Source organism: Muntiacus reevesi, chromosome 7 (genome assembly GCF_963930625.1).
Source record: "Muntiacus reevesi chromosome 7, mMunRee1.1, whole genome shotgun sequence".
Lineage (NCBI taxonomy): Eukaryota > Metazoa > Chordata > Mammalia > Artiodactyla > Cervidae > Muntiacus > Muntiacus reevesi.
Genome location: NC_089255.1, coordinates 77,092,888 through 77,119,393, shown reverse-complemented (window position 1 = coordinate 77,119,393; position 26,506 = coordinate 77,092,888). Strand labels below are relative to the sequence as shown.

The 26,506-nt window shown below is 42.5% G+C and overlaps 1 protein-coding gene across 1 annotated transcript in view; it reads right to left on the bottom strand.

Moving 5' to 3' along the window:
• The window catches only part of RAD51B (RAD51 paralog B), a 607,108-nt gene that overhangs the window by 54,107 nt on the left and 526,495 nt on the right, over positions 1-26,506 (bottom strand). The window contains exon 9 of the mRNA XM_065940439.1: positions 1,149-1,252. Coding sequence (XP_065796511.1) covers positions 1,149-1,252 — 104 coding nt within the window. The remainder of the gene's footprint in view (positions 1-1,148; positions 1,253-26,506) is intronic.

The window sequence follows — 26,506 nt, the reverse complement described above, 5'->3', positions numbered from 1 at the left end:
GCTCTATCTTCTCAGAACATGGCTGACTCAATCATCGAGCTGGAATGTTATTTACACAGTCCTGAGCAAACTAAGAAGAAGTCTCTGGTCTGTAACCAAGGGCACTCAGAAAGTTATGTCTGCAACAGGTAAAGGCTCATGTCTGTTTTAGATGATTCTTGATTCCTTGAAAAACAGCCAGTTTACCTAATGCAGGTAAAGGGCAACAACTCCCTTTCCACCACCTTCTCCAGAAAGGACCACCAGCATGATACTTCATGCCTCTTTCATTAACAACTTGGATTTGTTATATATTTAGCAAGATGGGCAAGTCTGGGTTCTGAATTCTGCCCCATCCAACAAAACAGAATAATCACCCTGTCTTCTTTCTCCCGCTTGTAGGGGAGGTCAAGATGGAGCCTGGTCCACATAGCAGGATAAAGTTGAGGTTAGATATCAGGAAAAATAAACTTCCTAATTATGAAACTCTTCAAGGAAGGGGTCAGACTGTGGTGTTCCTTTCTTTGGAGTGGGAGGGAAGATTAAGAAAGATGTAAAAAGTAACCTTTCTGGATATAAGCAGGGAACTGAGTCCAGGATAGACAGCATTAATAGAGTTCTGAGAGAGTCATTACCCTTTTGGATAATTTCTGGCATCATTCACTACTTTAACCTACTGGTTTATGAGTTAATGCAAAAGTACCCAGGATCTGGAGAAGAGTGTATTCATTTAGCAGAGTCTGTGTGGCCTAAGGATTTCAAAACATCCTGACCTCAAGAAAAAGCATCATCATTATTTAATTTATACACAAATTATCTAGCTCTTAACAAACACTAGCTAAGAGAAATGATCATTTATTCACCCTTTAGAGGTGGAGTGTTGGAGATCCCTTCGGGGTAGTAACCTTGGTCACTCACCAAGCTATTAGCAAAAATTGGGGGGCAACGCTCTATTTTTGGTATTTTTTTTCCTTGTGTGTGACTTATTTTCCCAATTTATTAGAATTGCTATTGAGGTAGGCAGGGAGACTGGTTTCTTTACCCACCTTCTGACAGTGTTGGCCCAGGACAGACAGCATGGCCAATGCTTTCAAAAGATGAACACCCAGATTGCTGGTACATCTTGTTCCCTGACCTTGACAGTCAGAGAATATTGTCAAAGCACTCACCTGTCTTCTCTCTGAACTAAGGTACTGGAGAATCAGCCGGGTGTTCACACTGTGACTCCAGGTGTTTCCTAGCGCAGCTGTCAAACAGCTAGATCCAGAAGTGCCTGAAATGAAACAGAACAAAAGCATGCTTATGGACACCCGGTCTCGTCATGGTCTTTCACTTAAGCAAAAGTCCAGTCACTGTTCATTGCTCAGACAGTACTCGGGAGCCCAGGTCACTACTACAAAAGTTGGTGAAGGAAAGAAGGAAGCAAAGGTTTAAGGAATATGAGACAAAAGAAAAACCAGCATGGGTTTCCTTCAGCCTCAGTGAAAGTAACCACCACTGGGCTTAGAGATAACAGAGTTATATATCAATAAGAGGTTGCAGTGCAAGGCAGGTTGGAGCCATCGCTAATAATAAATCAAGCTACTCAACATCCACGGCAGAAAGGCATAACTCGACTACACAGAATAAGAGCCAGTTATAAAACAGTCTCAGTTTAATAAAGTTGTAAGACTTTTCCAGCTTGATAAGACTCTTAATTCAATTTCCCTTATCAACATAGAAATGGTGGCATATGTATATAAAATTTCTATGCCTTTCCAACCACTGAACATACATGCACCCAGAAGACGAATCTGGAAGATCTCATCATTTCATATCTAATCTGTATTAGACATTCTTATCCCAAGAGAAACATTCTTTAACCTTCTAAAACTTTCCTATAAGGGGGAGGATCTGAAGTAAACTTTATCTGACTTTCTAGTCTATACCAAGTTGTATTTCAGCTACCCTCTGACATCTCCAGAGCATCACTGATCTCTCTTGACATAACCAGAAGGAACCCATTCCTGCACTTCTCTCTTCTTCTGTGTTAGCGGCAGGCTCACAAGTCCCATCACTTAGAAGTCAGCACTGACTCCCATCTGGAGCGCATCCTGAAGTCTCCTCCAAGCTCCTGTGTTCACTTTAGCCCTGGGCCATGAGATGAGTCTTGGCCCGAGGGGCACAGCAGATTTGTAACCTGCCTTGTGTCTTCGAAATGCTATCTCTTTCCAACGAGGAGACCATGTAGCAAAAGGCTGAAGTCCACTGGATCAGCTAAAACAAAATGAGGCCTTGAGTGTCTCATTTGTTGCCCGCTCATGGCATCATCTCATGTTCACCCTCTGTGTGAAATAGGAATTGGTCCTCTTTTCTGGGTCACCATCTTTCAAGGTGCTCTCCCAACTCTGTATGGTCTGAAGCTTGTTGTTGTTCAGTCACTCAGGCGTGTTCAACTCTTTGCAACCCCATGGACTGCAGCCCGCCAGATTTCCCTGTCTTTCACTATACCTGGAGTTTGCTCAAACTCATGTCCATGGAGTTGGTGATGACATCCAACCATCTCATCCTCTGTCGTCCCCTTCTCCTCCTACCCTCAATCTTTCCCAGCATCAAGGTCTTTTCCAATGAGTCAGCTCTTCGCATCAGGTGGCCAAAATATTTGAGCTTCAGCATCAGTCCTGCCAGTGAATATTCAGTGTTGATTTCCTTAAGGATAGATTGATTTGATCGCCTTGCTGTCCAAGGGATTCTCAAGAGTCTTCTCCAGCACCACAGTTCGAAAGCATCAATTCCTCAGGCACTCAACCTTCCTTATGGTCCAACTTTCACATCCAAACATGACTACTGGAAAAACCATAGCTTTAACTACATGGACGTTTGTCGGCAAAGTGATGTCTCCACTTTTTAAATCACTCTCTAGGTTTGTCATAGCTTTTCTTCCAAAGAGCAAGCATCTTTTAATTTCATGGCTGCAGTCACCATACACAGTGATTCTGGAGCACAAGAAAAGAAAATCTGTCACAGTTTCTATTTTTCCTCCATCTATTTGCCATGAAGCAATGGGACCAGACACCATGAGCTTAGAGTTTTGAATGTTGAGTTTTAAGCCAGCTTTCGTATTTTCCTCTTTCACCCTCATCAAGAGGCTGTTTAGTTCCTTTTCACTTTCTGCCATTAGAGTGCTATCATGTCCATATCTGCGGAGAAGGCAATGGCACCCCACTCCAATACTCTTGCCTGGAAAATCCCATGGACAGAGGAGCCTGGTAGGCTGCAGTCCATGGGGTCGGGAAGAGTCGGACACAACTGAGCGACTTCACTTTCACTTTTCACTTTCATGCATTGGAGAAGGAAATGGCAGCCTACTCCAGTATTCTTGCCTGGAGAATCCCAGGGACGGTGAAGCCTGGTGGGCTGCCATCTAAGGGGTCGCACAGAGTCAGACACGACTGAAGTGACTTAGCAGCAGCAGCATGTGCATATCTGAGGTTGTTGGTATTTTTCCTGGAAATCTTGATTCCAGCTTGGGACTCATCCAGTCCAGCATTTCACATGATGTACTCTGCATAGAAGTTAAACAAGCAGGGTGACAATATACAGCCTTGACGTACTCCTTTCCCAGGTTTTTTTTTTTTTTTTGGTGTTTTAAAAATATGTTCATGTGCCCATTTACTGACCACATTGATCCTAACCCTGTGCTTAGGGAAAATCCTTGTGATGGAAGCCCCGGTTTTCGCAGGGAATCAGGCCCACACTTGGACAGAAGAACGGTAATAAACAGGACCAAAAACCCCATCAAGGATGCGAGCACTTGGTGAGAGTGCTTGGGATCAGGAGGCAGCACCAGTGGGGTCCCAGCCATGGCTGGAAATCGTTGTTCCATGTCCAGTTCTAGCTGTTGCTTCTTGACCTGCATATAGGTTTCTCAGGAGACAGGTAAGGTGGTCTGATACTCCCATCTCTTTAAGAATTTTCCACAGTTTGTTGTGATCCACACAGACAAAAGCTTTAGCATAGTCAATGAAGCAGAAATAGATGTTTTTCTGGAATTCTCTTGCTTTTTCTATGATCCAATGGATGTTGGCAATTTGATTTCTGGTTCCCCTGCCTTTTATAAATCCAGCTTGTACATCTGGAAGTTCTCAGTTCATGTACTGCTGAAGCCTAGCTTGAAGGATTTTGAGCATTACTTTGCTAATGTGTGAAATGAGCTCAATTGTGTGGTAGTTTGAACATTCTTTGGCATTACCTTTCTTTGGGATTGGAATGAAAACTGACCTTTTCCAGTCCTGTGGCCACTGCTGAGTTTTCCAAATTTGCTGGTATATTGAATGCGGCACTTTCACAGCATCATCGTTTAGGATGTGAAATAGCTCAGCTGGATTGCTATCACCTTCACTCTCTTTCTTCGTAGTGATGCTTCCTAAGGCCCACTTGACTTTGTACTCCAGGATGGCTGGCTCTAGGTGAGTGATTACACCATCGTGGTTATCTGGGTCATGAAGATCTTTTTTTTTGTATGGTTCTTCTGTGTATTCTTGCCACCTCTTCTTAATCTCTTTTGCTTCTGTTAGGCCTTTGCTGTTTTTGTCCTTTATTGTGCCCATCCTTGCATGAATGTTCCCTTGGTATCTCCAACTTTCTTGAAGCAATCTCTAGTTTTTCCCATTCTACTGTTTTCCTCTATTTCTTTGCACTATTCACTTAAGAAGGCTTATATCTCCTTCCTATTCTCTGGAACTCTGCATTCAGTTGAGTATATCTTTCCCTTTCTCCCTTGCCTTTTTCTTCTCTTTTCTCAGTTAGTTGTAAGGCCCCCTCAGACAACCACTTTGCCTTCTTGCATTTCTTTTTCTTTGGGATGGTTTTGGTCAATGTATACAACGTATACATGTATACACGCCTCCTATACAATGTTAACAAACCTCATCCATAGTTCTTCAGATACTCTGTCTACCAGATCTAATCCCTTGAATCTCCTCCTCACCTCCATTGTATATTCATAGGGGATTTGATAACTCCTGGACTCAAATACAGCAACAGATAAATGTGGTTCAGTGGTTCTAGGATGGAAGTGATTCTGTGGGCAATATCGAGGTGTGAGTGCTATAGTGTCCAGAGGGTAGAGGTCAGGGATGCTGCTAAACACCTTGTGATGCACAGGTCAGTCCATACAACAAAGAATTATCCAGCCCCAGCCACAACAAAGCCGATGGTGAGAAGCCATGGGTTAAAAAAAAAAAAAAAAAAAACATATCTTTTTCTCTGGTTCAAGCAGATATGGGAATTGGATATCATCCACATTAGGGCCTCAACAAGCCTGGGGTTTCAACTGAGGGAGAATTTAGTGAAGGAAAGAATAAAATCTAGGGTGACCTTGGTTCATCATATATACAATTCAAAACGCAAATGAATTAATTTGAAAACAAATAATCGAGACTGTGCAGATCTGACCACACTGCTAACTTCAGGACTAGGTGTTCTGAATGCTCTGTCATCTGCATCTGCGTCTCTCTCTGGCCCCATTTCTCTGGATGGATGGGCCTGTAACCTCCCGACCTCTCTGTTTCCATCCTCCTTGAACTCTTGTCAGCATTTGATAAAACTTCTTCCAGCATCCAATATACTAGCCTCTTTGCTTCCCCTTGTACCAATCATGTTGAGTATTCCTTTGCCTTCTCTGCTTTTCCTCTCTCTCTCTCCTTACTTGTGGGTGGACCGCAGAGAGTGCATCATGACCAGTTATTTCCCTAACACCCACATGCCTTCAGTGGCTAGGAGGGTAATGTATATTAATAAAAAAAACCAAGTATCTGCATCTTAGCAGGTAGAAAGTCTTCACTAGCACAGAGAGATGTACTCTCTCCCATTTTTCTTACAATACATGGACCTCTCAGTCTGTCTTTCACTCCCCCATTTTTGATAGAGACACATTAACAGAGAAGTATTTTCTGCTATAAGAAAGTCAACACTGCAAGGACAGTAGCCACTGATGTTCCTTTTTCTTGCATTTTTACAAAACAGCTTTGTTGAGACAACTCACATGTTGTACCATCCACCCATTTAAAGTGTACAGTTCAATGGTTTTTACTATATTCAGAGTTGATCAACCATCACTGCAATCAACTTTGGAACATTTCATCACCCCCAGAAGAAACTCCAGATCTCTCAGTCATAAGCCTCCAGCCCTTCCTTCCTGCCTTGAAGCCCTAGGCAATCATTAATCCACTTTCCGTCTAACATTAAGTGCTAGGAGATGATGGGGAATAGTGGAGATGGTGGTGAATTAGACGATTCACCCATGATTTCAAGGGGACAGCCCCCAACCAGCTCCAGCTACTATTGTCACATGGCAATAAGAGTTCGTGGTTAGCCATATCTTTTTATCTTATTTTAAAAATCAATACTTTAAGTACAATCTTCTGATTGGAAAATGTTGGCTTATTTAAAACAATTTTTAAACATATTAAAAGACTCATATTCCCACCAAGCAATGTCTGCTCCATGCAGGATGTCCTCACTGTTGACAAGGATGACATCCCCAGGAGGACGAATTTTAAGCCTCTGTCTCAGTGTCCCACTTACCTCAGCACCTGTCCCTCATTTCCAGCTACAAGATCTGCAGGCCTAACATGATGAATTTGGGTACCATAAATTCAGTATCTTCAAATCAAGCTTATATGCTTCCTGTAAAAACTTATTCCTCCTACTTTAGCCTTCTAGCTAATCTGATTTGAAACCTTAGTTCCATTTAAAAAATGTCTCCTTCTCCTGTGCTTCTCAGTTTCAATAAACTGTGAAGTCAGATACATTTCACTGTAAGTGTCTCACTTACATCCATTCGTTCTATCCCAACCTAGATCAGAGGCACATTAGCTTTCACCTGGGGATGGCTGCAGTCACCATGCTGCTCTGAGTTTCTCCCTACGAAAGCATCCTTTATTCTACTGTTTGCTTCAGCTGCCCAGGCACACAGCTAAGCGTGTTGCCCTTCCACTTATGAGCAGCAAGCTCAGAAACTTTTGGCGGCCCCCGAGTTCTTTTGAAGAGTTCTAAATGCCTAAGACTGGCGCTCTCGCAGCTGTGTCTGACCTGCCTCTCCACACATCTTCCCTCCATTCCACTTCATTAAGACTCGGCTCCAACGTAATCACTCCTTCCTCATGTCCCCCACCTCCCATGCCCATGCATCATCTTCAATACTCCTTCTTACACGCCACCTTCCTGATCATCACAGAAATAATGCCTTCCTCCTTCAAATGCCTATAATTATATTATTCTCTCATGTTGCTGCCATTTTCTAACCTATGGCATGCTACTCCTATGCTTTTCTTAGCACCCCTGATGTATATTTTAAGAGGATCAAGTCCAAGTCTGATTTATATTAGTATGCCTGATTCACGAGGTTGAAGACCCAGAGGATGCTTCATAAACTGTGGTTAAATAGTCAATAAGTTATTACTATTAAACTTTGAACTATGTTATATATTTGTTTTAGCAGCAGATTTACATTCTTAATCCGATCTTGCTTAAGCCAAAGTTAATAGGTTTACATTTTTCAAGCAAACTCTAGAAGCCTGTGGCTTTGATGCCCACTAAGTGATGGATGAACTGAGCCTGAATTTGAAATTTCACCAAGGAAGAGCTACATGTGAATACTGAGGAGTTGCTAATGAGTTAAGCATTCAAAAAAAAAAAAAAAACAAGTGGTGATACATCTGTAGGTGTTGCCCAGGTCCAAAAAATGTTTACAGGGGTTAGAGCCATAAACAGCCAGTAGTGGCTATTTAAAGGATCCCATGTCCCTAAACATTAATGAAAACAGAATTTTAGAAAAGGATCCACATGTTTGGCTGCTTGTCAGACAGGTAAGCTTGGGTCCTTAATCCAGGTCCATGAGCAAAAATAACCAGAGAAAAGTTTCCAAAGGAAACCTTGAGTGGGCAAGCTTAGGGAGCTATATCTTCAGGAGTGTTTACAAGTGCTAAGCCACCACAAAAGCAATAACAGCAGGACCTTAGATGATAAGGAAATGGGAAACGTTAAATGTTAAACATTAGATGATAAGGAAAAACAATATTTTAAAAGTATAATACTATAAACTAGGCACCAGGTAAGCCCTTTAAATAAGGAGGGCTTACACCCTGTTTGAGCTTTGTATCTTAGGTACATCTTTTTTGATCCTGAAAACCACCTTATGAGGTAGGTAATATCATCATCCCTATCAACAGACCAAGGCTGTAAAAGATTAAGTAATTCTCCCAAGGTCACATGTTGGTTAATGATAGAGCCAGGGTTCAAAACTAGGCTGAGTCATTTTTTTTTTTTTTTGGTGTATAGTTGATTCATAATGTTGTATTGGTTTCAAGTGTATAGCAAAGTGATTCAGATTATATATATCTTTTTCAGATTCTTTTCCTTTACAAAAGTGTTAGTCGCTTAGACATGTTTGACTCTTTGAGACCCCATGGACTATAGTCTGCCAGGCTCCTCTGTCCATGGGATTTCCTGGGTTAGAATGCTGGAGTGGGTTGCCATTTTCTTCTCTAGGGTTTTTTCCCTAATAGGTTATCACAAAATATTGAGTAGAGTTCCCTGTGTTAAACAGGTCCTTGTTGGTTATCTCTTTTACATATAGTAGCAGGTATATGACTGGGTCTTAACCACTATTCCAATTAACCTTCTCTAGGCTTATTATGTCAAATAGCTGGCCACTCTGCCAGCCTGGGGCGGGTGGTGGGGGGGGGGGGTGGTGGTGGCTGGGAAGGGCCTGAAGAGCCCAGAGGCTTATCTCTGGGAAGACACTGATGGAAGTATGTTGTGTGCATCTTATCAACTCATCTGAACTCTCCGTGTCACTCAGGCTCTACACTCGGCTTCCTTTGTTCTGATGTATAGAGATAACTCAGGGCAAAGAGTTTCCAGAAAGATGCTGCATGCCCTGGCTTGGCAAGTTATTTAACCTCACTCAACTGGCCCAGCAACTGGATTCAGGCAAATCAGGTGGCCTGAAACTGACCCTCTCTGGTTGGAGGATTAAAAAATCTGGTCAAGATTGAAAAGTTATTTCACTTAATAGGATTTTGAATATGGAAAAACAATTGAAGGGTGGTTATAGGTGGTGGCATGGCTTGAGAAAGGGAAATGGGGAAGCTATCGGTTACTATAAACTTGTAATTTTATTTTCAACTAGAAAACTCAGTGGTCTCTAATGTCTTTTGACTTTTAAGCATTCCTATGTGAGGGCTGGCATAGATGATCATTAATGCTGTTTATAGAAAATTTAAGGTAGAAGGAATCTGCTTATTGGCTTTTCAGAAAAGGTGGTTTCCTGCCCAATGACCTAATTGGTCAGGAAACAGCTATGTGAATCTTTTCTAAGCTCATTTTAGCAGAAGGTACAAAAATTGGGGCATTCTCTCCCTCTCTCCTTTTCGATGACTGTGGTATTTAGATCTGCCAAGGCAGTATGACTTCATTGTACTAGAATTTGGTTGATTCCAATACAAATAAAAAATCAAATAAGTGGACTGGGTTTTAAAAATATTTTCATTATTGGAGATTTTTCATGGTCACAAGATTGAGCTTATAGAAGTACCTGAGTAAGCTCCAGACAGAAAATCTAATTTATTTACACTGAAGTCAGGTCTCTTTGGGAATCCTGGTGGCTCATTGGTAAAGAATTTGCCTGCTATGCAGGAGATAGGGGTTTGATCCCTGGGTTGGGAAGATTCTTGGGAGAAGGAAATGGCAACCTACTCCAGTACTCTTGTCTGGGAAATCCCATGGACAGAGGAGCCTGGCAGGCGACAGTCATTGGGATCATAAGAGTTGTATACGATTTAAAACTAAACCACCACCAGATCTCTTTAAAAAAAGACTGAGGGAATAGTCATCCTCTACTGTCTCAGAGACACTTTCAGGTAAGTCAAAGCATACTCTCTCTGTGATTGCTTATCCATCTGCCAAATGTGAATAATAATTTTTGCCTCCAGGCAACCAAAGGTTCTCGATGACCCTTAGATGAAGATACTTGATATGTATAAATGACAGGAACAATGATGATCAAACACTGAAGATAAAATTCTAGGGAGAAAATAAGTTTAATCATCATCTAGTACTTTTTTTTAATTCTTATAAGGAGGCAGGCTAGTAAAGCTCAGTAATGAAGTGGTTAAAACAGCAGGATTTGGATTCTGGAATATCTTTCATGACTACTATCTCTGGATCCCTTCCCCTGCTCCTTTGGAGTGGGAGTGGTTATGAAGACAAATTTCTTACAAGGCAAGAAACTCTCTCTCTCTCTCTCTCTCAGCTCTGCACAGAGGGTATAGTCCTTGTGCAATCAGCCTGGAGGAGGATAAGCAGGTTGCTCTGTAGCCTTGATTTCCAAAAAGGTAATGGGCCTCTGGTACCAACCAGTGTCAGTATTGAGGGAGCTTTTAATGAGGAAACTCCTTCTCTAAAAACATTGCAATTTATGACTCCTATGCTAAGCATTTCTGGGAGGTCAAATGGAATCTCCAGTATATAACATGAAAGTGTGCCCTGTGGCAAAAGGTCAACTTTAAAAGACTAGACTTTTCCATGCTTGAAAAAAAAAAATGTAAACTCCTAGAGGAGAACATAGGCAAAACACTCTCTGACATAAATCTCAGCAGGATCCTCTATGACCCACCTCCCAGAATATTGGAAATAAAAGCAAAACTAAACAAATGGGACCTAATGAAACTTAAAAGCTTTTGCACTACAAAGGAAACTATAAGTAAGGTGAAAAGACAGCCCTCAGATTGGGAGAAAATAATAGCAAATGAAGAAACAGACAAAGGATTAATCTCAAAAATATACAAGCAACTCCTGAAGCTCAATTCCAGAAAAATAAATGACCCAATCAAAAAATGGGCCAAAGAACTAAACAGACATTTCTCCAAAGAAGACATACAGATGGCTAACAAACACACGAAAAGATGCTCAACATCACTCATTATTAGAGAAATGCAAATCAAAACCACAATGAGATACCATTACACGCCAGTCAGGATGGCTGCTATCCAAAAGTCTACAAACAATAAATGCTGGAGAGGGTGTGGAGAAAAGGGAACCCTCTTACACTGTTGGTGGGAATGCAAACTAGTACAGCCACTATGGAAAACAGTGTGGAGATTTCTTAAAAAACTGGAAATAGAGCTGCCATATGACCCAGCAATACCACTTCTGGGCATACACACCGAGGAAACCAGATCTGAAAGAGACACGTGCACCCCAATGTTCATCGCAGCACTGTTTATAATAGCCAGGACATGGAAGCAGCCTAGATGCCCATCCGCAGATGAATGGATAAGGAAGCTGTGGTACATATACACCATGGAATATTACTCAGCCGTTAAAAAGAATTCATTTGAATCAGTTCTAATGAGATGGACGAAACTGGAGCCCATTATACAGAGTGAAGTAAGCCAGAAAGATAAAGAACATTACAGCATACTAACACATATATACGGAATTTAGAAAGATGGTAACGATAACCCTATATGCAAAACAGAAAAAGAAACACAGAAGTGCAGAACAGACTTTTGAACTCCGTGGGAGAAGGTGAGGGTGGGATGTTTCAAAAGAACAGCATGTATATTATCTATGGTGAATCAGATCACTAGCCCAGGTGGGATGCATGAAACGAGTCCTCGGGCCTGGTACACTGGGAGGACCCAGAGGAGTCGGGTGGAGAGGGAGGTGGGAGGGGGGATCGGGATGGGGAATACGTGTAACTCAATGACTGATTCGTGTCAATGTATGACAAAACCCACTGAAATGTTGTGAAGTAATTGGCCTCCAACTAATAAAATAAAATTAAAAAAAAAAAAAAAATGTAAACAAAGCAGCGACTCCCAGAATAGGAACCGAGGGGAAGGAGAAGTTCATGGCCTGAGAGAGCTGGCTCCTCTGGACATTAGGTCTCTCCTGCCCCTTTAAATGAAAGACAATTTATTGAGACTTGAAAGAGGAAATTAAAAAAAAAAAAAGGGGTGAAAATACAAGTGTTTTCAGTACTCAAGTAAGTTCGGGGAAGGGGATGGTGTTGTTGTCCATTGGAGGTGACATTCTCTTTCTGATCTCTCATGCTCACATTTGAAACATGTTCTATATGATGCATGATGGCATATGGCTGGCTGGAAGACAGGACCCTGGAATTCTATTTCTGACTTAGCTGTGGGCTTTTTTTTTTTTTTAACATTTATTTATTTATTTGGCTGTGTCGGGTCTTAGTTGAGGCACGCAGGATCTTCGCTGCACCATGTGGGAACTTCCGTTGCAGTGAACAGGCTCTAGTTGTGGCACATGGGCTCCAGAGCATGTGAACTCACTAGTTGTGGTGCACCAGCCTACTTGCTCTGTGGCATGTGGGATCTTATTTCCCTAGGCAGGGATGGAACCCACATCCCTTGCATTGCAAGGCAAATTCTTAACCACTAGACCACCAGGGAAGTCCCTAGCTGTGGGCTTTTAATGAGACCAGGTGAGAGAAGAGAATGATGTAACTGAGAACATCGGAGCAGACCTTGGTAATGACCAGTTAGTTCACTTCTCTGAGCCTCCGTTTCTTCATCCATGACAAGAAGGGGTTGTTCAAATGATCTCAAAAGTTCCCACCTGTTCAAAGAACTTTGAATCTACGGTATTTTAATGGCAAGAAATTAGTTCCTCATTCTGGATCTTACTTTTTCCAGGAAGTCTGAGACTGCTCTATTACACGCACTGTTTCTGAATGTCTGTGCCCCACCCAGCACTCATCTAAGACTGAAGAGTGCAGATGTGGGCTCCTTTTCCTAAGAGCAGATTTCTCCCCAGACTAGGGATTTTCTTAGTCTATCCTACCTACTAAAACCTTTTGATGGGTAAACATGTGTTGGCCAGTGGCCAAATCCCAGCAAACACAACATCATAAGAACAAAGCTTAAAGATGGGAGTCTGAGTGAGAGAGTAGGGATTAGAAAGGGATTATCATTCATTAAATTCAGTTTCCCCTGTTTAAAACTAGGCCCATGGAAGTTGCTGAGCTTCAGCATATGTATTTTTGGTTGTTGTTGTTGTTAGGTCACTCATTTGAAGTGAGGAAGTGACTGAGAATCTTGTTTAGCCCCAATAGAAAGATGAAGTAGGGAAATATTTAGATCTTTTCCCCAAGCTTTCCAGAGTAGCCTGAGTTACTTCTGCTAATGGATTGTGAGCTCTTTTGCTATTTGATGCAGAAAGCCAGAATTTCAGTAACCTACACTGAAGAGACTGACTATAAAGAAGGAGGAAGACTGCAGAGGATAGGGTATTTGAGAATAAGGATTCAAGATGACTGACAAGTTCCATGAGGCCACAGGGCAAATGAGAAGGAAATTCAAAAAGGAGGGGATATGTGTACACATATAGCAGATTAACTCTGCTGTACATTAGAACCCAACACAACATTGTAAAGCAACTCTACTCCAATAAAAATTAATTTAAATAAAAAGTGATTGAGACAGGCTCACACATCTGTCCTCCAGCAAAATTAATTTCCCCGGAGGCTTGTGCTTCACTAACTGAACCTGTGAACCATCTGTATTTAGCATATACTCTACTTCCTTGGGTCTTTAAAATTGCCGATGGTCTGTAGGTCAAGTTCCAACGGAAGTGATATTTCTGATCTAGCTCTATAATTAGCACACTGGAAAAAACCCATCAGCTGCATATGGCCCAGGGACCACACGCTATCTATTAAGTAAGTAACCACAGTATCTGTGCTGCCATTTTAGATGAGGAAAAAAGAAATCTCTTGTTATTTATAATCTTCTGAGCCTTGAGATTCTCAAAATACTTTAAAGTTATTAGTCTTCTTTCAAATTTACAAATAAAGGATCTGAGGCATAAAACCACACAATAACTGCCTCAACAGCATCTGCCCACTGAGGAAGACCTTCGGCCTGAGTAAAGAATAAGGTTGCTGCATTTTGAGAAAACAGGATTTCATTCCCAATGTCTCTTGGTGAGAGGTAAAAAAGGTGAATGTAGTCCAGAGTCTTTCCTTGCACAACACACCCAGGCTGGTCCAAGTTTCCGTAAAACTCATTCCTGAGGAAGGTAAGAAATGTGAAGAAGACAAGATAAGGTGGGATGATCAGAACCTTTGGAATGCAAGGGTTAGAGATGGAGCAATCCTCCACAGCAAGAAGGGAGACGTAGAGTTAAGCTAATCACTAGGATAAAGACTGGTTATGCAGCAGCACAAACCACTCAAACAAGTCCACTGGTTTTTGTGTGGGGAGGAAATACTTTAAGTTTCCCATAGTCTCAGAGTGGTCATGTAAGCTATCATCCCACCAGAATGCTTTAGAAAATGAAATGGGGACATTTCAATAAATATATTGGGATGAAAGAGACAAATTGGGACTGTTCAGGGGCCAACCAAGATGCATGGTTCACCATACAGAGATATCTTGTAGGAAATGTCCAGAACTGGGATGAGGATTCTCACCCTACAAAATACTGGTCATTCTAAAACCCATCTCATTTACCAACCAGAGGTTCTATAGGGGATACTGCATAGGGCTTTTATGTTTTCAGTGACAGTTGTAACAGTTCTCAAAGACAGCTAGGAAAACACAGTCCTGAGAAGAACAGAACTAGGGTGTCTGAATAGAAAGGAGCAATCTGCCCCACCCAGCTCAGCTTCCATCTTGCCCAGGAGGCCATGACCCTGAACGTTCTCTCCAATGACACAGTTTTCCTCCTGCTATCCTCCATTTAAGGAAAAAAAAAAGATTCTGAATGGTGGCCTCTAACTAGATCTCCTGACCCTTTGAAAAACTCTTTAATAAAAATAAATTCACTCACTAGAGAAAACACATGCTATCCTTAAGTAAATCCCAGCAAAATAAAACAAAGGGAAAAAATCCCCAAACTCAAACATTTAAGGAAATTAAAGGCTTTTTTTTCCCCTCTCTTAATTTAGGTGTCATTCAATATAAGCCAGGAAGATGGCTTATGTGAAATGGGCTTTTTTCTGCAACAATGTGTCCCATCTGTTTGCTGTGAATTCCTCAAACTCTGCCCATCAGCCATTTTGGTATGAGTTCTGCTTTTCTACTCTCATTGTGGAATCTGAGGATATCAGAGCCAGATTGCAGTAAATCTTAGGCATTATATCTGCTCATCATCTCATTTTTTGACCATTCAATTTTTTTTTCAGGTGACTCCCTTTTCTTGCTGAAGCAGAAGGAATACAGCCAACTTATCCTGATTACTGATTGTTTATAGTGGCTCGGAGGTAAAGAACCTGCCTGCCAGTGCAGGAGACGCGGTTCAGTCCCTGGGTCAGGAAGATTCCCTGGAGAAGGAAATGACAACCCACTCTAGCAGTCTTGCCTGGGAAATCCCATGGACAGAGGAGACTGGCGGGCTACAGTCCATGGCGCAGCAAAAGAGTCGGACACCATTTAGTAACTAAACAACAATAATAGTCCTGGTTTCTGGAAAAAGATCACCCTCAGATATGTGCATTGCCTTTGGAGAAAGTTGGGAAGGGTAAAAAGTCACATTTTTTTTTTTTCCTTTTCAACATTGCTTGGAATTCATATATTCTTTAAAAAATGATTTTACTTTTTATTTACTTTTTTACTCATTTTGTTTATTTTTAAAGTGGCATATCTCTTATTGATCACTTTTCCTGGGCAGATTTAAAAACTATACATGTGTGCTAAGTTGCTTCGGTAGTGTCCGACTATTTGCAACCCTATGGACTATATAGCCCATCAAATTCCTCTGTCCATGGGATTCTCCAGGCAAGAATATTGAGAATTCTCTGATAGATCAATCAGTAAAGAATCTGCCTGCAATGCAGGAGAACTAGGTTCGATCCCTGGGTCAGGAAGATTCCCTGGTAGGAATTCCCTAGTAGGGTAGGGAATGGCTACCCACTCTAGTATTGTTGCCTAGAGAATTCCATAAGATAGAGGAGCCTGATGGGTTACAGTCAAGGTTTATTAAAAACCATGGCAAAATAATATTTAGTAGCTTTTCATAGCCAAGGAATTAATCTGGACAATGAGTAAGCCAGGTGACAGCCCGTTTGATTAAAGATCAAAGGGATACACTAACAGTCACAGGGTTCGTCTTTGGGAAATCAGCTTACAGGGCAAACCCAGGACCAGGAAACAAGAGTCTTTTCCCAAGGCCTCAGCTGATGCAGAATTGGGCCCAGGTAAGTCTGCTTTGGCTTCAGGCTGACACTGGATCACTGGTTCTTTGCAAGTAATGAGACAAGGATGGAAAGCGCTGTTGTTTATCAGGAAATATGTTTTTGAAAAATATTCCTATGAAAACAGCAGTGGCTTAAAAAAGATCATCAATGTAGAAAGACATTTCAACTGAATACAATGTGTTATCCTGAACTGGCTCTTGGATCAGACAAAAAAATAGCTGTGAATGACATTATTAAGACACCTGGCAAACTTTGAATATGGCTGGTATATTAGATAATGGTATTATATCAGTGCTAATTTCCTGGGTGAGATCACTGTATTGTGGTTATGTCAGAGAAGTTCTTGTTCTTAAGAGAAAAGTGCTGAAGTATTTGGAGATGAAGGGTTATGATATCTAAAATTTACTCTAAAATGGTTCAGCAAAGATAATAATAATACATTAATATTATAAAAAAAAAAAGACAACAGTAATATGAAAGAAATCAAATGAATAGGGTAAAATGTTAATGATCTAGGGGAAGGATACTTTCCTTGGAACTTTTTTGTAGGTTTGAATTCTTTTTCTACCAAAAAAAAAAAAAAAATAGCAAGAAAATATAGGCTGGCCTACCCTAAGAGAAGTTGGGTAACTGATATGAAATCAGGATACAGGATTAGATCTCTGGAGAAATAACTAAAGGCATTGTTTCATATGTGTGTTTATGCATCAGAATCACCTAAACCAGATTAACCACCCTGAAAAATGCGGACTCCTTGACCCCATACCAAAGCTAGTGAGTCAGTATCTCTGAGCGGTGATTGCCCAGAGGTCTGCATTTTCAAAATGCTCTCCCAGATCATTCATTTGAAAACAAAATTACATACTAGGCATTTGCTGCTTTGGTTGTTAACTGTAGGTTTCTCAGACCCATGGACAGTCCATGGAACAAATGTTATGAAAATCTCTACCTAATATCCCATGATGCAGCTTTTCATCATGGAAGGCAACATTCTGGTGAATGCCCTTTGGTCTGTTTCCCAGAGGGTAGAGAAGAGATGTAAATGCTCTTTAGAAATTCCATAATTCATCTGGTTAGACTGCTTGTCAGAAGAATCACCCAAGACCCTAATTCAGAAAGTGAAGGAGGGGCAGCTGACTGCCTCGGGGCATGGAACAGGACAGGGCAAGTGAAGGGGCCAGGTCCCCATGCAGGCAGAGACCCTCAGTAAGGCCCTCAGTCAGGCTCCCTGGCCACCATTTCTTCAGAGGCCAAACACAGCTCAGCTCTCAGAGTTCAAGCTTCCCCTTTTGTTTCTTCAGTGAGAACAGAAACAGAAAATAAAGAAAATGAAATGGGATTGGAGACAGACACCCTGAGGTGCTTTGAAAACTCCAGGATACATAGGAGCATCCAGTGAATCCAAGTTAAAGTGCATTAATACACATTGCTTCCTTCAAAGCGGCTATCATTATTCCCATTTCACAGAACAAAGAAGTGACCTGACTCCTGAAACCCACCGAGTAAGAGGCAGAGCTGGGGCCCGAGCCCAGGTATTCTGACTTCCTGCTGTCCCAGTTGCTTCCCTCTGGGCATCTGAGAGCACATCATCGTGGGGAATGCTTCTAATTATCACCTTGCCCAGAGTGCGAAGATTTATTGTTATGCTTTCCCCTGGTCCTATCTTAAGCACCCCTTTGGGAAGCAGAGTGATCATGACAGAAATCAGGATATTTTCATGCGTGGGAGGGAATGGAATGCTGGCGTCACATATGTTTGTTGCCCCTGAAGGCTCTGAGAAGGGGGTTGGGGGGTGGGGTAGGGAAGCAGACTGTTGAATCCTTGGTGAGGCAATCTCAGAACCCACAGCACCCTGAGTTTTACACAAGAACCCCAAAGGTTCTTCAGGTTTCTTTCTCACACTGGTGAACTCAGCTTGACTGCTGCGTTCCTTCAGCTCGGCCTCTGTCTCCCTGACATTTGGAGCTGGGCGTCCTGAGTCAAGGCTAGGATAGAAGCAACAGCATGTCTTCCATTTCACAATGTGCACACACAGAGAAGCACACATATGCACGTACACAAGGGCTATCCCCGTGGCTGTCACACCACCACAAGGCTCAAAATAAACTGCAGCCGCCGAGGAAGGGAAAATCCCATTTGTGACAGGAACTCACAGTGGCCCCCAGATCACAAGGTGTGAGGTTCAAACCCTGTGCAGACTGCTAGGGTGTCGGGGATCTTAGGCAACGGAGACGACCTTGCTTTAACTTCCTCAACTGTTCCTGCAAGAGACTGTCCCAGTCCTTGGTGCGGCATAGCTTTTCAGGCAGCAGGCTCGTGAAGGGAAAGGGAACTGGTGAACCGAATGTGCTGATGCTAACAGGGTTATTTTAATCGGGGGAACTGGTTTTGGTAGCAGCAGGCTGTCAGTCCACATCTTCAAACCATGAGTTCTTAAGCAAGGCAATTTCCTTCTTCCTTGAAGGCCACTGTTTATCTATGGGCTGAAACTATGGGTTTACTGAAAATGACCAGTTTCAGCAAAATGACCAAGACGACTGGATTGGTGTAATTTGTCTCCCATCTCAGAGGTCAGCTGATATAAAGCATTACGGTAAAGGACTACCAGGTAACATTTTGGGGGATGATTAGTACTTTCTGAGCAGTAGGCTTAATACCTTACCTACATTATCTCTATGAGGCAGATGTCATTATGGTGCCAATTTTCTAGGGAAGGAAGCTGATCAACAGGGAGAGTCAGTGATTACCTGAGGTTACTCAGCAAGTGGCAGAGTAAGGACTTGATCCCAGGTGTCTAACTTCAGCCATTTAGAAGGTACCACAAGAATGACCACTCATTTCCCTCTCTGGAAGAGAAAACTCATAGGGCCGCCTTACCTCATGTTCTAAATATTATACTCATTTTCTTTTCTGCGTTAAACTATAATATTTAATGTCTTATTCAGAGTCATCTGTGCCTGACTAGAAAAGCATATTTGATTAGCGTTCTCTCCCTGTTGTTGGGAAACTCTTAGTCATATGATAGGTTTCTCGAAACTGATACCAAAGAAAAATAAATCTCCAGATTCTGTAGCTTTTCAACTGAAAATATGTCAAATAACCTGAGTTGCCAAAATCATGACTGGCTTTCCTTCTGTGACTATAATCTCCACATCTGGTTCACCTTCTTTGCCAGAAGAACATTATCATATGTCTTTTTTGTATATCTTAGGATGTTGCTGTGTTTTATGACATTTCCAAGTGGAATTGCTGTGTTAATCATCATTACAATTCCATTGATAATTGCATTAGTGCTTTTCTCAATGTTAACTGCACAATAAAAAATAAAGCAGCAGAAGGCAAGTGTGGGAGAGTCAGAAGGGACCCACAGCAGCCAACTAGCCCATTTTCTCATCTGTACTGCATTGCAGATATAACCATAGTTGTGAGATGCGTGGCGAGATAGCAACCACAGTTATCATTTACATGTACCTACTACGTGCTAGACGTGATTCCAGGTGCTTTACATGATAAAAATCTCTTAATTATCTCAACAATATGAAGCTGGATACTATTATTGCCCTCATTTTACAGATGACATTCATACAGCTAATAAGTGGTGGAGAGGATTCAAACCCTCATGGTCCAGCCCCAGGGCCTGTTCCAGCCTTGCCCGTGATTCTGACAGGCAGTCCAGGCTGGGAGTCCTTGTCCTAGCTGACTTCCCATGGCAGCAGCTGAATCTGATCTCAGCAGTGGATTATTCTAACATCCATAGTCAAGGATGGCCCATAAAGTTTTCATGACATTGCCATAGACACATCTTGTTTATGGAACAGCGTCACAGTACAAATACAAGAGTCACGTATTAAGCATTTTTTTGGAGTAGAAGATTTTTATCAGCATTGTAAGATTTTATCACCATTGCTCTTAAGGAAAGTGACATACCTAAGGTGACATACTTAGTCATAGGTCAGTACTGGGACAGACACTCCTTCCTATGTCCTGGAACCTCAGGGTCTAGTGCTTCTCTTAGACAACATTGGCCTCCTGCCTGACCAAGCATCTTTGTAAGTGGACACAGCTCTGCAGGGCCATAGGGAACACAGCACCCGCTTCGCAGCAGCCCTGCCCCTAAATTAAAAACAGCACAAGACACGTGGACTTAAAATAAAAAAGAAAATAAATACAAAACTGCACAACAGAAACAACAAAAATAATAATAATAATAAAATAAATGGCGGAAACACCTCGAGGGTATAAAAATTTCTTTAAACTGATCATCAAGTTCCTTCTTGAAAGAGGCAAGCGCCTGCCAGCAGGAACCTAACACTTATTATTATTCTGTGTTCTCTTTCTGCATGACTGAAAGGTTTTTCGATCCTCCCCACTCCCATCCCTATCAAAAGAATAGCTCCCCCCATCTGAGACAATCACAAAGTTTCAAAGCAGCTAACTCTCACTTCAAAAAAAAAATTTTTTTAATAAAAACTCCAAAACCCATAGGGGTTGTAAAACAGCTTTGTGTGGAAGAAGGGCAAGCGTTCTCTTCAGAGAAACTCATTTCATAGAGTTGGGCAAAGAGAGAGATGATGATGGGGTGGGGGGCGGGGAAGGGTGGGAACGCAGAAGAACGGGAGGCGGGAGAGGAGGAGATAAAGGAGGAAGAATCGCTGGCTTTAAAAAGCAACATTGTCCAGAGAGGTGAAAGGGAACAGATGGCCGTGGAGAATGTGGCCCTCAAAGCCCCGAAGAAAGGGGCGATGCTGACAGATCTTGCTGTTTCCCATTGATGCCTGAATGTTCTAGTGTGGGGAGCCGAGGCCAGTGCAGGGCGGGGGACGGACCTCTGTTCCCAGCGGCTCGCTGGGGCACCAGCGGCATGGAGCATCACTGGGGAAAAGAGCAGGCGGGGGGCGGGGAGGGCTAGCAGCTGTGGCCGCAGAGGGCAGGGCAGCCGTGGGGGCGTGCGGGTTTCCACAGCCTTCTCTTTTGGTCCGGCCAGGAAAGGTCAGCCCAGCACTGGTCTTTGCCCTGGCAGAGGTGAAAGAAAGGACAGTGGCTGGGGCCCAGTGTCTCAGCATCCCTCCCCCCACCCCACAGGCAACCGGGGGAGGCCTGGCTGGGACCAAATAGATACCTTGGGAGAGGGAAATGAAGAAAATATTCCAAATGCTTTTAGAGGATTGAAACTACAGTAAACAAGAAATCTGGGTCTTTGAAAGAGGTCAGAGAATCCCGCCAAGTAAATCCCGTATGATTTCATGCAGTCTCAGGGCAGAGAAGTGACTTGCTGAGAAAGCCCAGCAGGAGTTGGGGGCAGACTCAGGAAGGAGCCTAGAGATCTGAATCTACCCCCAAAGAGGTAGCAAATTCCGAGTGGGGCTTTGCTGGACACAGTGGGATGACAGGAGGAGAGGAGGGACTTTCGGCACCCAGGGTGTGTTCGTGTGTGTGTGTGTGTGTGTGTGTGTGTGTGTGTGTGTGTGTGACACGCACCAGGATGGGGTTGCTGATGTGTTCACTGTTGGTGGATGTTACTGGAGACTCACTCACAAGTCACCATGGAGCGACGCTGGTATGGTCACCTCTAGTGTTCTGGGAGTGTTAACCCCTGCATATGAAGGCCTGGAGGATCGGTTTAAGGAGCTAAGGGTTTGTGGAAGCAGTGATTGCAAAAAGGCCCATAAACTTCAGGGCACAAAGATGCATCCATCAGTATACTTTCCTTAATATAACTCTGATCAAGAAAATTTCTGTTCCAAATGAGCCCTTGAACTCTCCCTACAGCCTCTAGAGGACGATGAAAGAATTCAACCCTACTCCTACCCAATGAGGAGGGAGCCACATTCTTCTTGGCTCACTGTCCTGTTGGCCCACAGAGACCTGCACAAGCTCAAAACATTTCTCTGGTTTTGATTTGCCTCTCTCTTGTGCCCTGACTCAGAAAATGAGAGAGAACTGAACTCAGGCCTGAGGATCTTGAGACAGCGGGGCATGAGTTTGGGGAAATAGACCAGAATCATTATTTGGAAACATTCCTACATGTCTTAGACCCCCACAAATATCTCTCATCTAACCCCCAATGGGAGTTGTTTTTTATTTGCTGTGTCTGACTCTTTGCAACTCCATGGACTGTAGCCCGCCAGGCTCTTCTGTCCATAAGATTTCCCAGGCAAGAATCCTGGAGTGGGTTGCCATTTTTTCCTCCAGGGGATCTTCCCGACCCAGGGATCAAACCTGTGTCTCCTGCATGGGCAGGTGGATTCTTTACTCTGAACCACCAGAAAGCTCCCAGTGGGAGTAAGAGAAGTTAAAAGGTGGCTCTAAGTATATTTAGTGAACTGGCACATTCATCTTAACCTGGGTTAGGTCTCCATTTCCCCAGGAAAGAGGATGTGGCAATGGCTGTCAAGCCATTTGCACTGTGCATACACCCGAGTTACTGAGAAAATTCCCATGGAGCAGTATAATAAAAAAAGATCAACCATGATGAAGACCTTGCCTTTTTATTTCCCAGCTTCATCCAAATTCCTCCCCAGGCGCTTTAGATTTAGAAAGCTCCACTAATCAACCTTATAAACAGCAGCCCAGCCACTACACAGAAATGACTTTGTATAGCTCCTAAGTGAATTTACCCCTGGGGACAGAAGATGCCCAAGGCTTTAACAATTACAACAGAACACAGCCTCAGGAAGAGAATAGAAGACAAGTACGCTTTGACATCCCAATTGAAACTCCAGGCTGAATCTGACATAGAAGAATGTAATTACCTTTCCTAGTTTGACGGTACACTAAAGAAACTGGAGAAGTGGAATACCTATTAGGTCCCCACTAATCCTCCTCCTAAATTCAAAGCAGGGTCAGTCCCTGGAATTCATTTCTGGGTATTCTTACTCTCTGCTATTGTTAAACAGCTCAATTGATAAGTGCTTGCAGCTAATAATGCTTTCTACTGAGCCCACCCCCTCCTCTTTCCCAGCCGCTCAAAGCACTTTACAAATATCACCTCATTATTCTTTACAACACTCAAGTGAGCCTGATAGGTGGAAAGGTTCATTATCTTCTCCTTACCAATAGGGGAAATAGACAAAGGAAGAAGTGACTCATTTGAGCCAACAAAGCAGGGGCAGAACTGGAACTAAAACTCAGCCCTCTTCTAACGGGACATGTCCCATGTCAGCCTGGAAAGCTGTTTTGCTGATGGGGCAGGATTTTCTGGCCAAGGGCAGTGTTGTAATCAACAGGTCCACAGAACTGCAGCACTGGCTGGAGGAACGAGGACAGGAGTCGACTGGAGAAGCCCCATGGGGGTGGTTCTAACTGGTTCGGATAAGTCACTCCACCTCTGATTTTCAGCATCCTCCACGGGAAAATGAGGGGTTTCCGTGAGAGGATCTTTAAGGTTGCTTCCAGCTCATTGGGCTTCCCTGGCGGCTTAGACAGTAAAGAACCTGGGTTTGATCCCCATGTCGGGAAGATCCCCTAGAGAAGGAAATGGCAACCCACTCCAGTCTTCTTGCCTGGAGAATTCCATGAACAGAGGAGCCTGGTGGGCTACAGTCCAGGGGGTCGCAAAGAGTCAGACACGACTGAGCAATTAACACTTTTACTTTTCTTTCCAGCTTTTTGGATCATGAGTGGAGTGAGAATTTCAAAAGAGGGCCTCTATGTTTCACCAGCCCCTTGTGACAATCTGAGCTTCATTTTGCTTGTAAGCCTGAAATAGCACCCTTGTCTCTTTATAGAGCCTCTGTGTCATCCAATATCCTTCCAAATGGCAGTGGCATCAAATCGGTCTTCCAGGTGGGAGATGCAAGAGGTAGGTAGTCCTGGAACATCAAGGCTAAGGACTAAAGAGATGGAGGGAGGCAGGGAACAGGAAGAAGCCTGGAAGGTTTATCAAAAAAAGAATTGGCAAACAACATTTCGAGTTTGCCCAGGCCTCACCGAGGGATACTCCTTACATTCCAAGGAGCCTATGACAAGTCGTTCAAAGTTTAAGAAGGCTCCAAGGAAATAGCATTTGCTTTAGTTTTTCTAAATACAAGGTTCACTTGCCAACCCTAAAAGCCACGTGAACAACGCCCTCAATGTACCCTGCAGTGGTGGTTTTCCATTTAAACAGAATTTCATTTTAATGAAATAACATTGGTGTGTCTTTAAGTTAATTAAAACAGGATTTTACAGGTGGCTTCATAGTTTATAATTTGTGTTGCTTGAGCCAGATATGCCTAAGCATTTAGAAAACCCGAAGTATTTTATCTCTGATCTTTTATACTTTCTTTTCAAGAACGATGCTTGATACTCTTTGTCACAAAGAGGGTTGGAGAGACAGGACTTTTAGTAAAATCAACATTTGTTTGCAGGAGAAGCAGCCCCCGCAACCAGAATAATGACCTTGGAAAGAGTCTTGGGTGATGGGCTGATTACAATGACTGGATATAAAGGGCTGACTGTGTAGCTGCCAGAAAGAAACACATTTTTGTAATATCTCAGTTGTTTCTATTGGCCTGGCCTTCCTTGCATTCACCATGGGAACTGAGTCAACAAGTTTGCTTGCTTTTATTTCACTGATTGCAGCACATTCTTTTTTTTTCCCCTCCACATACAGGGTAAAAAGAGTAAAGAACAAATGAAAATCAAAGACTTGATGATCCAAAAAAAATGGGTATAATTTTATTTATCTTCAAATCCAGCTGCAAAAGTGACTAGCTGCAAGCTTTATTCCATCTGCTGTCTCTGAGGACCTCAGCCTGACCTTGTGGAACCTTCTTTCTGGGAAGTTAAAGAATTTCCAGGATTAGCTCAAGCCTGGAGGCTGCCAACTGTGACAATCTACAAAGCCCTCTTAGGTAATGATTCAGACGCCACTTCTGCTCAAGGCCAAGATGGTCCCTGATGAATTGGAAATATTCTAATTTCCTGGACCTAGACCATAAAGCAAACTGACCCCGGAAGAATTACAGAAGGGAAGTTCAATATGTCTGCATACTAAAGCCTCAACAACAGATATATCTGTGACAACAGAAAAGTAATTGAACTTGAAAAGCAGGAATTAAGAGGTCATCAGAATTAAATTTAAAAAAGAATACTGGAAGGAGGAGAGGAGGGAGGGAGGGAGGGAAAGAAGGAGGGAGGAGAGAGGAAGAGAAAGAAAGTTTTAAAAGTTTAATAGCAATTGATCTTCATCACCTGATTCTGGAAGAAGGGATTTTCTGAATATCTCCTGAACTGAACATTTGAATTCTCCAGAAGAAGGTCAAGTTTCCAGTGCCAATCAGATAAAATGCCAAATATCTATCACCATTATAATCCCAAGGTGAGAATAGGGGAAGAATGAATTAATGTTCTCAGTTTATCGCTGGATGGCCCAGAGAAGTGTATGGCTTTGGATCCTACCAAGGATAGTACTAGTTTAATGTAGCCTAGAGCTCACCCTAACCACTCTTCTGACATGTTTTTCCCTGTATCTCCTGAACAGTACAGACATCTGGGTAGGTAATAGAACAATAAAGTGAGCTTCCAACTTGATTCTGTGATGAACTCATTCTGTGACTTCCTTGGACTCAATTTCTCGCTTTGAAAAATGAAGGGGTACGATTAGAGGGCCTCTAATACCCCCTTTACCTCTAATATGCCCTAAAAGTACTGTATCTCTGCATAGACTGGCTCCAGCATTTTCCCCAGCCACACTATATTTTCTATCTTTGTAGTTTTATCCAGTGCTGCTCCCTGGGGGTGCCTTACAGTGTCTGAGTAGTCTCAGGTCAGGAATTCAAGCTTTACTGGCCACTTCTCTTCACTCCCACAGAAGAAAGTTAAAGTCAGAATACCTCACTCAGGAGAACCCACTGGCATATACCAGTGGGTTCATTCCAAACGGGAAAGGATGAAGACTCAAATGGGGAGATTAATAATGTAAATAAAAACTACAACAAAGTTAGTTCTCCATGCTAACATCTAGGAAATCAATGGATAGCTTTTGAAATAAATGACTAGAACTTCAGGGCTCAGATGTTTCCACTGCCTAGGATTTGCAGTCTAGTTTATGACCCAGCTCATCAACTATCTCCATGACAATGGGTTTCCACAATGTTAGTTGAGGAAATTTCAAGAATGGTCAGCAACTCCAAGGAACTTTTCATTCGAAGATATTAAAAATGTTATGTAAGTGTTATTTTTTATGATCTCAAACAGATGTGGCAATGAGATTATCCATTTGAGAAATATAGGACATTTTAACAATTTATCTAGAATAAGAGTGTAAGGACTAGACCAGAGACTCCAATAAGTCACTCACAGGATTACCTGGATTCCGAATGGGTTATCAGAAAA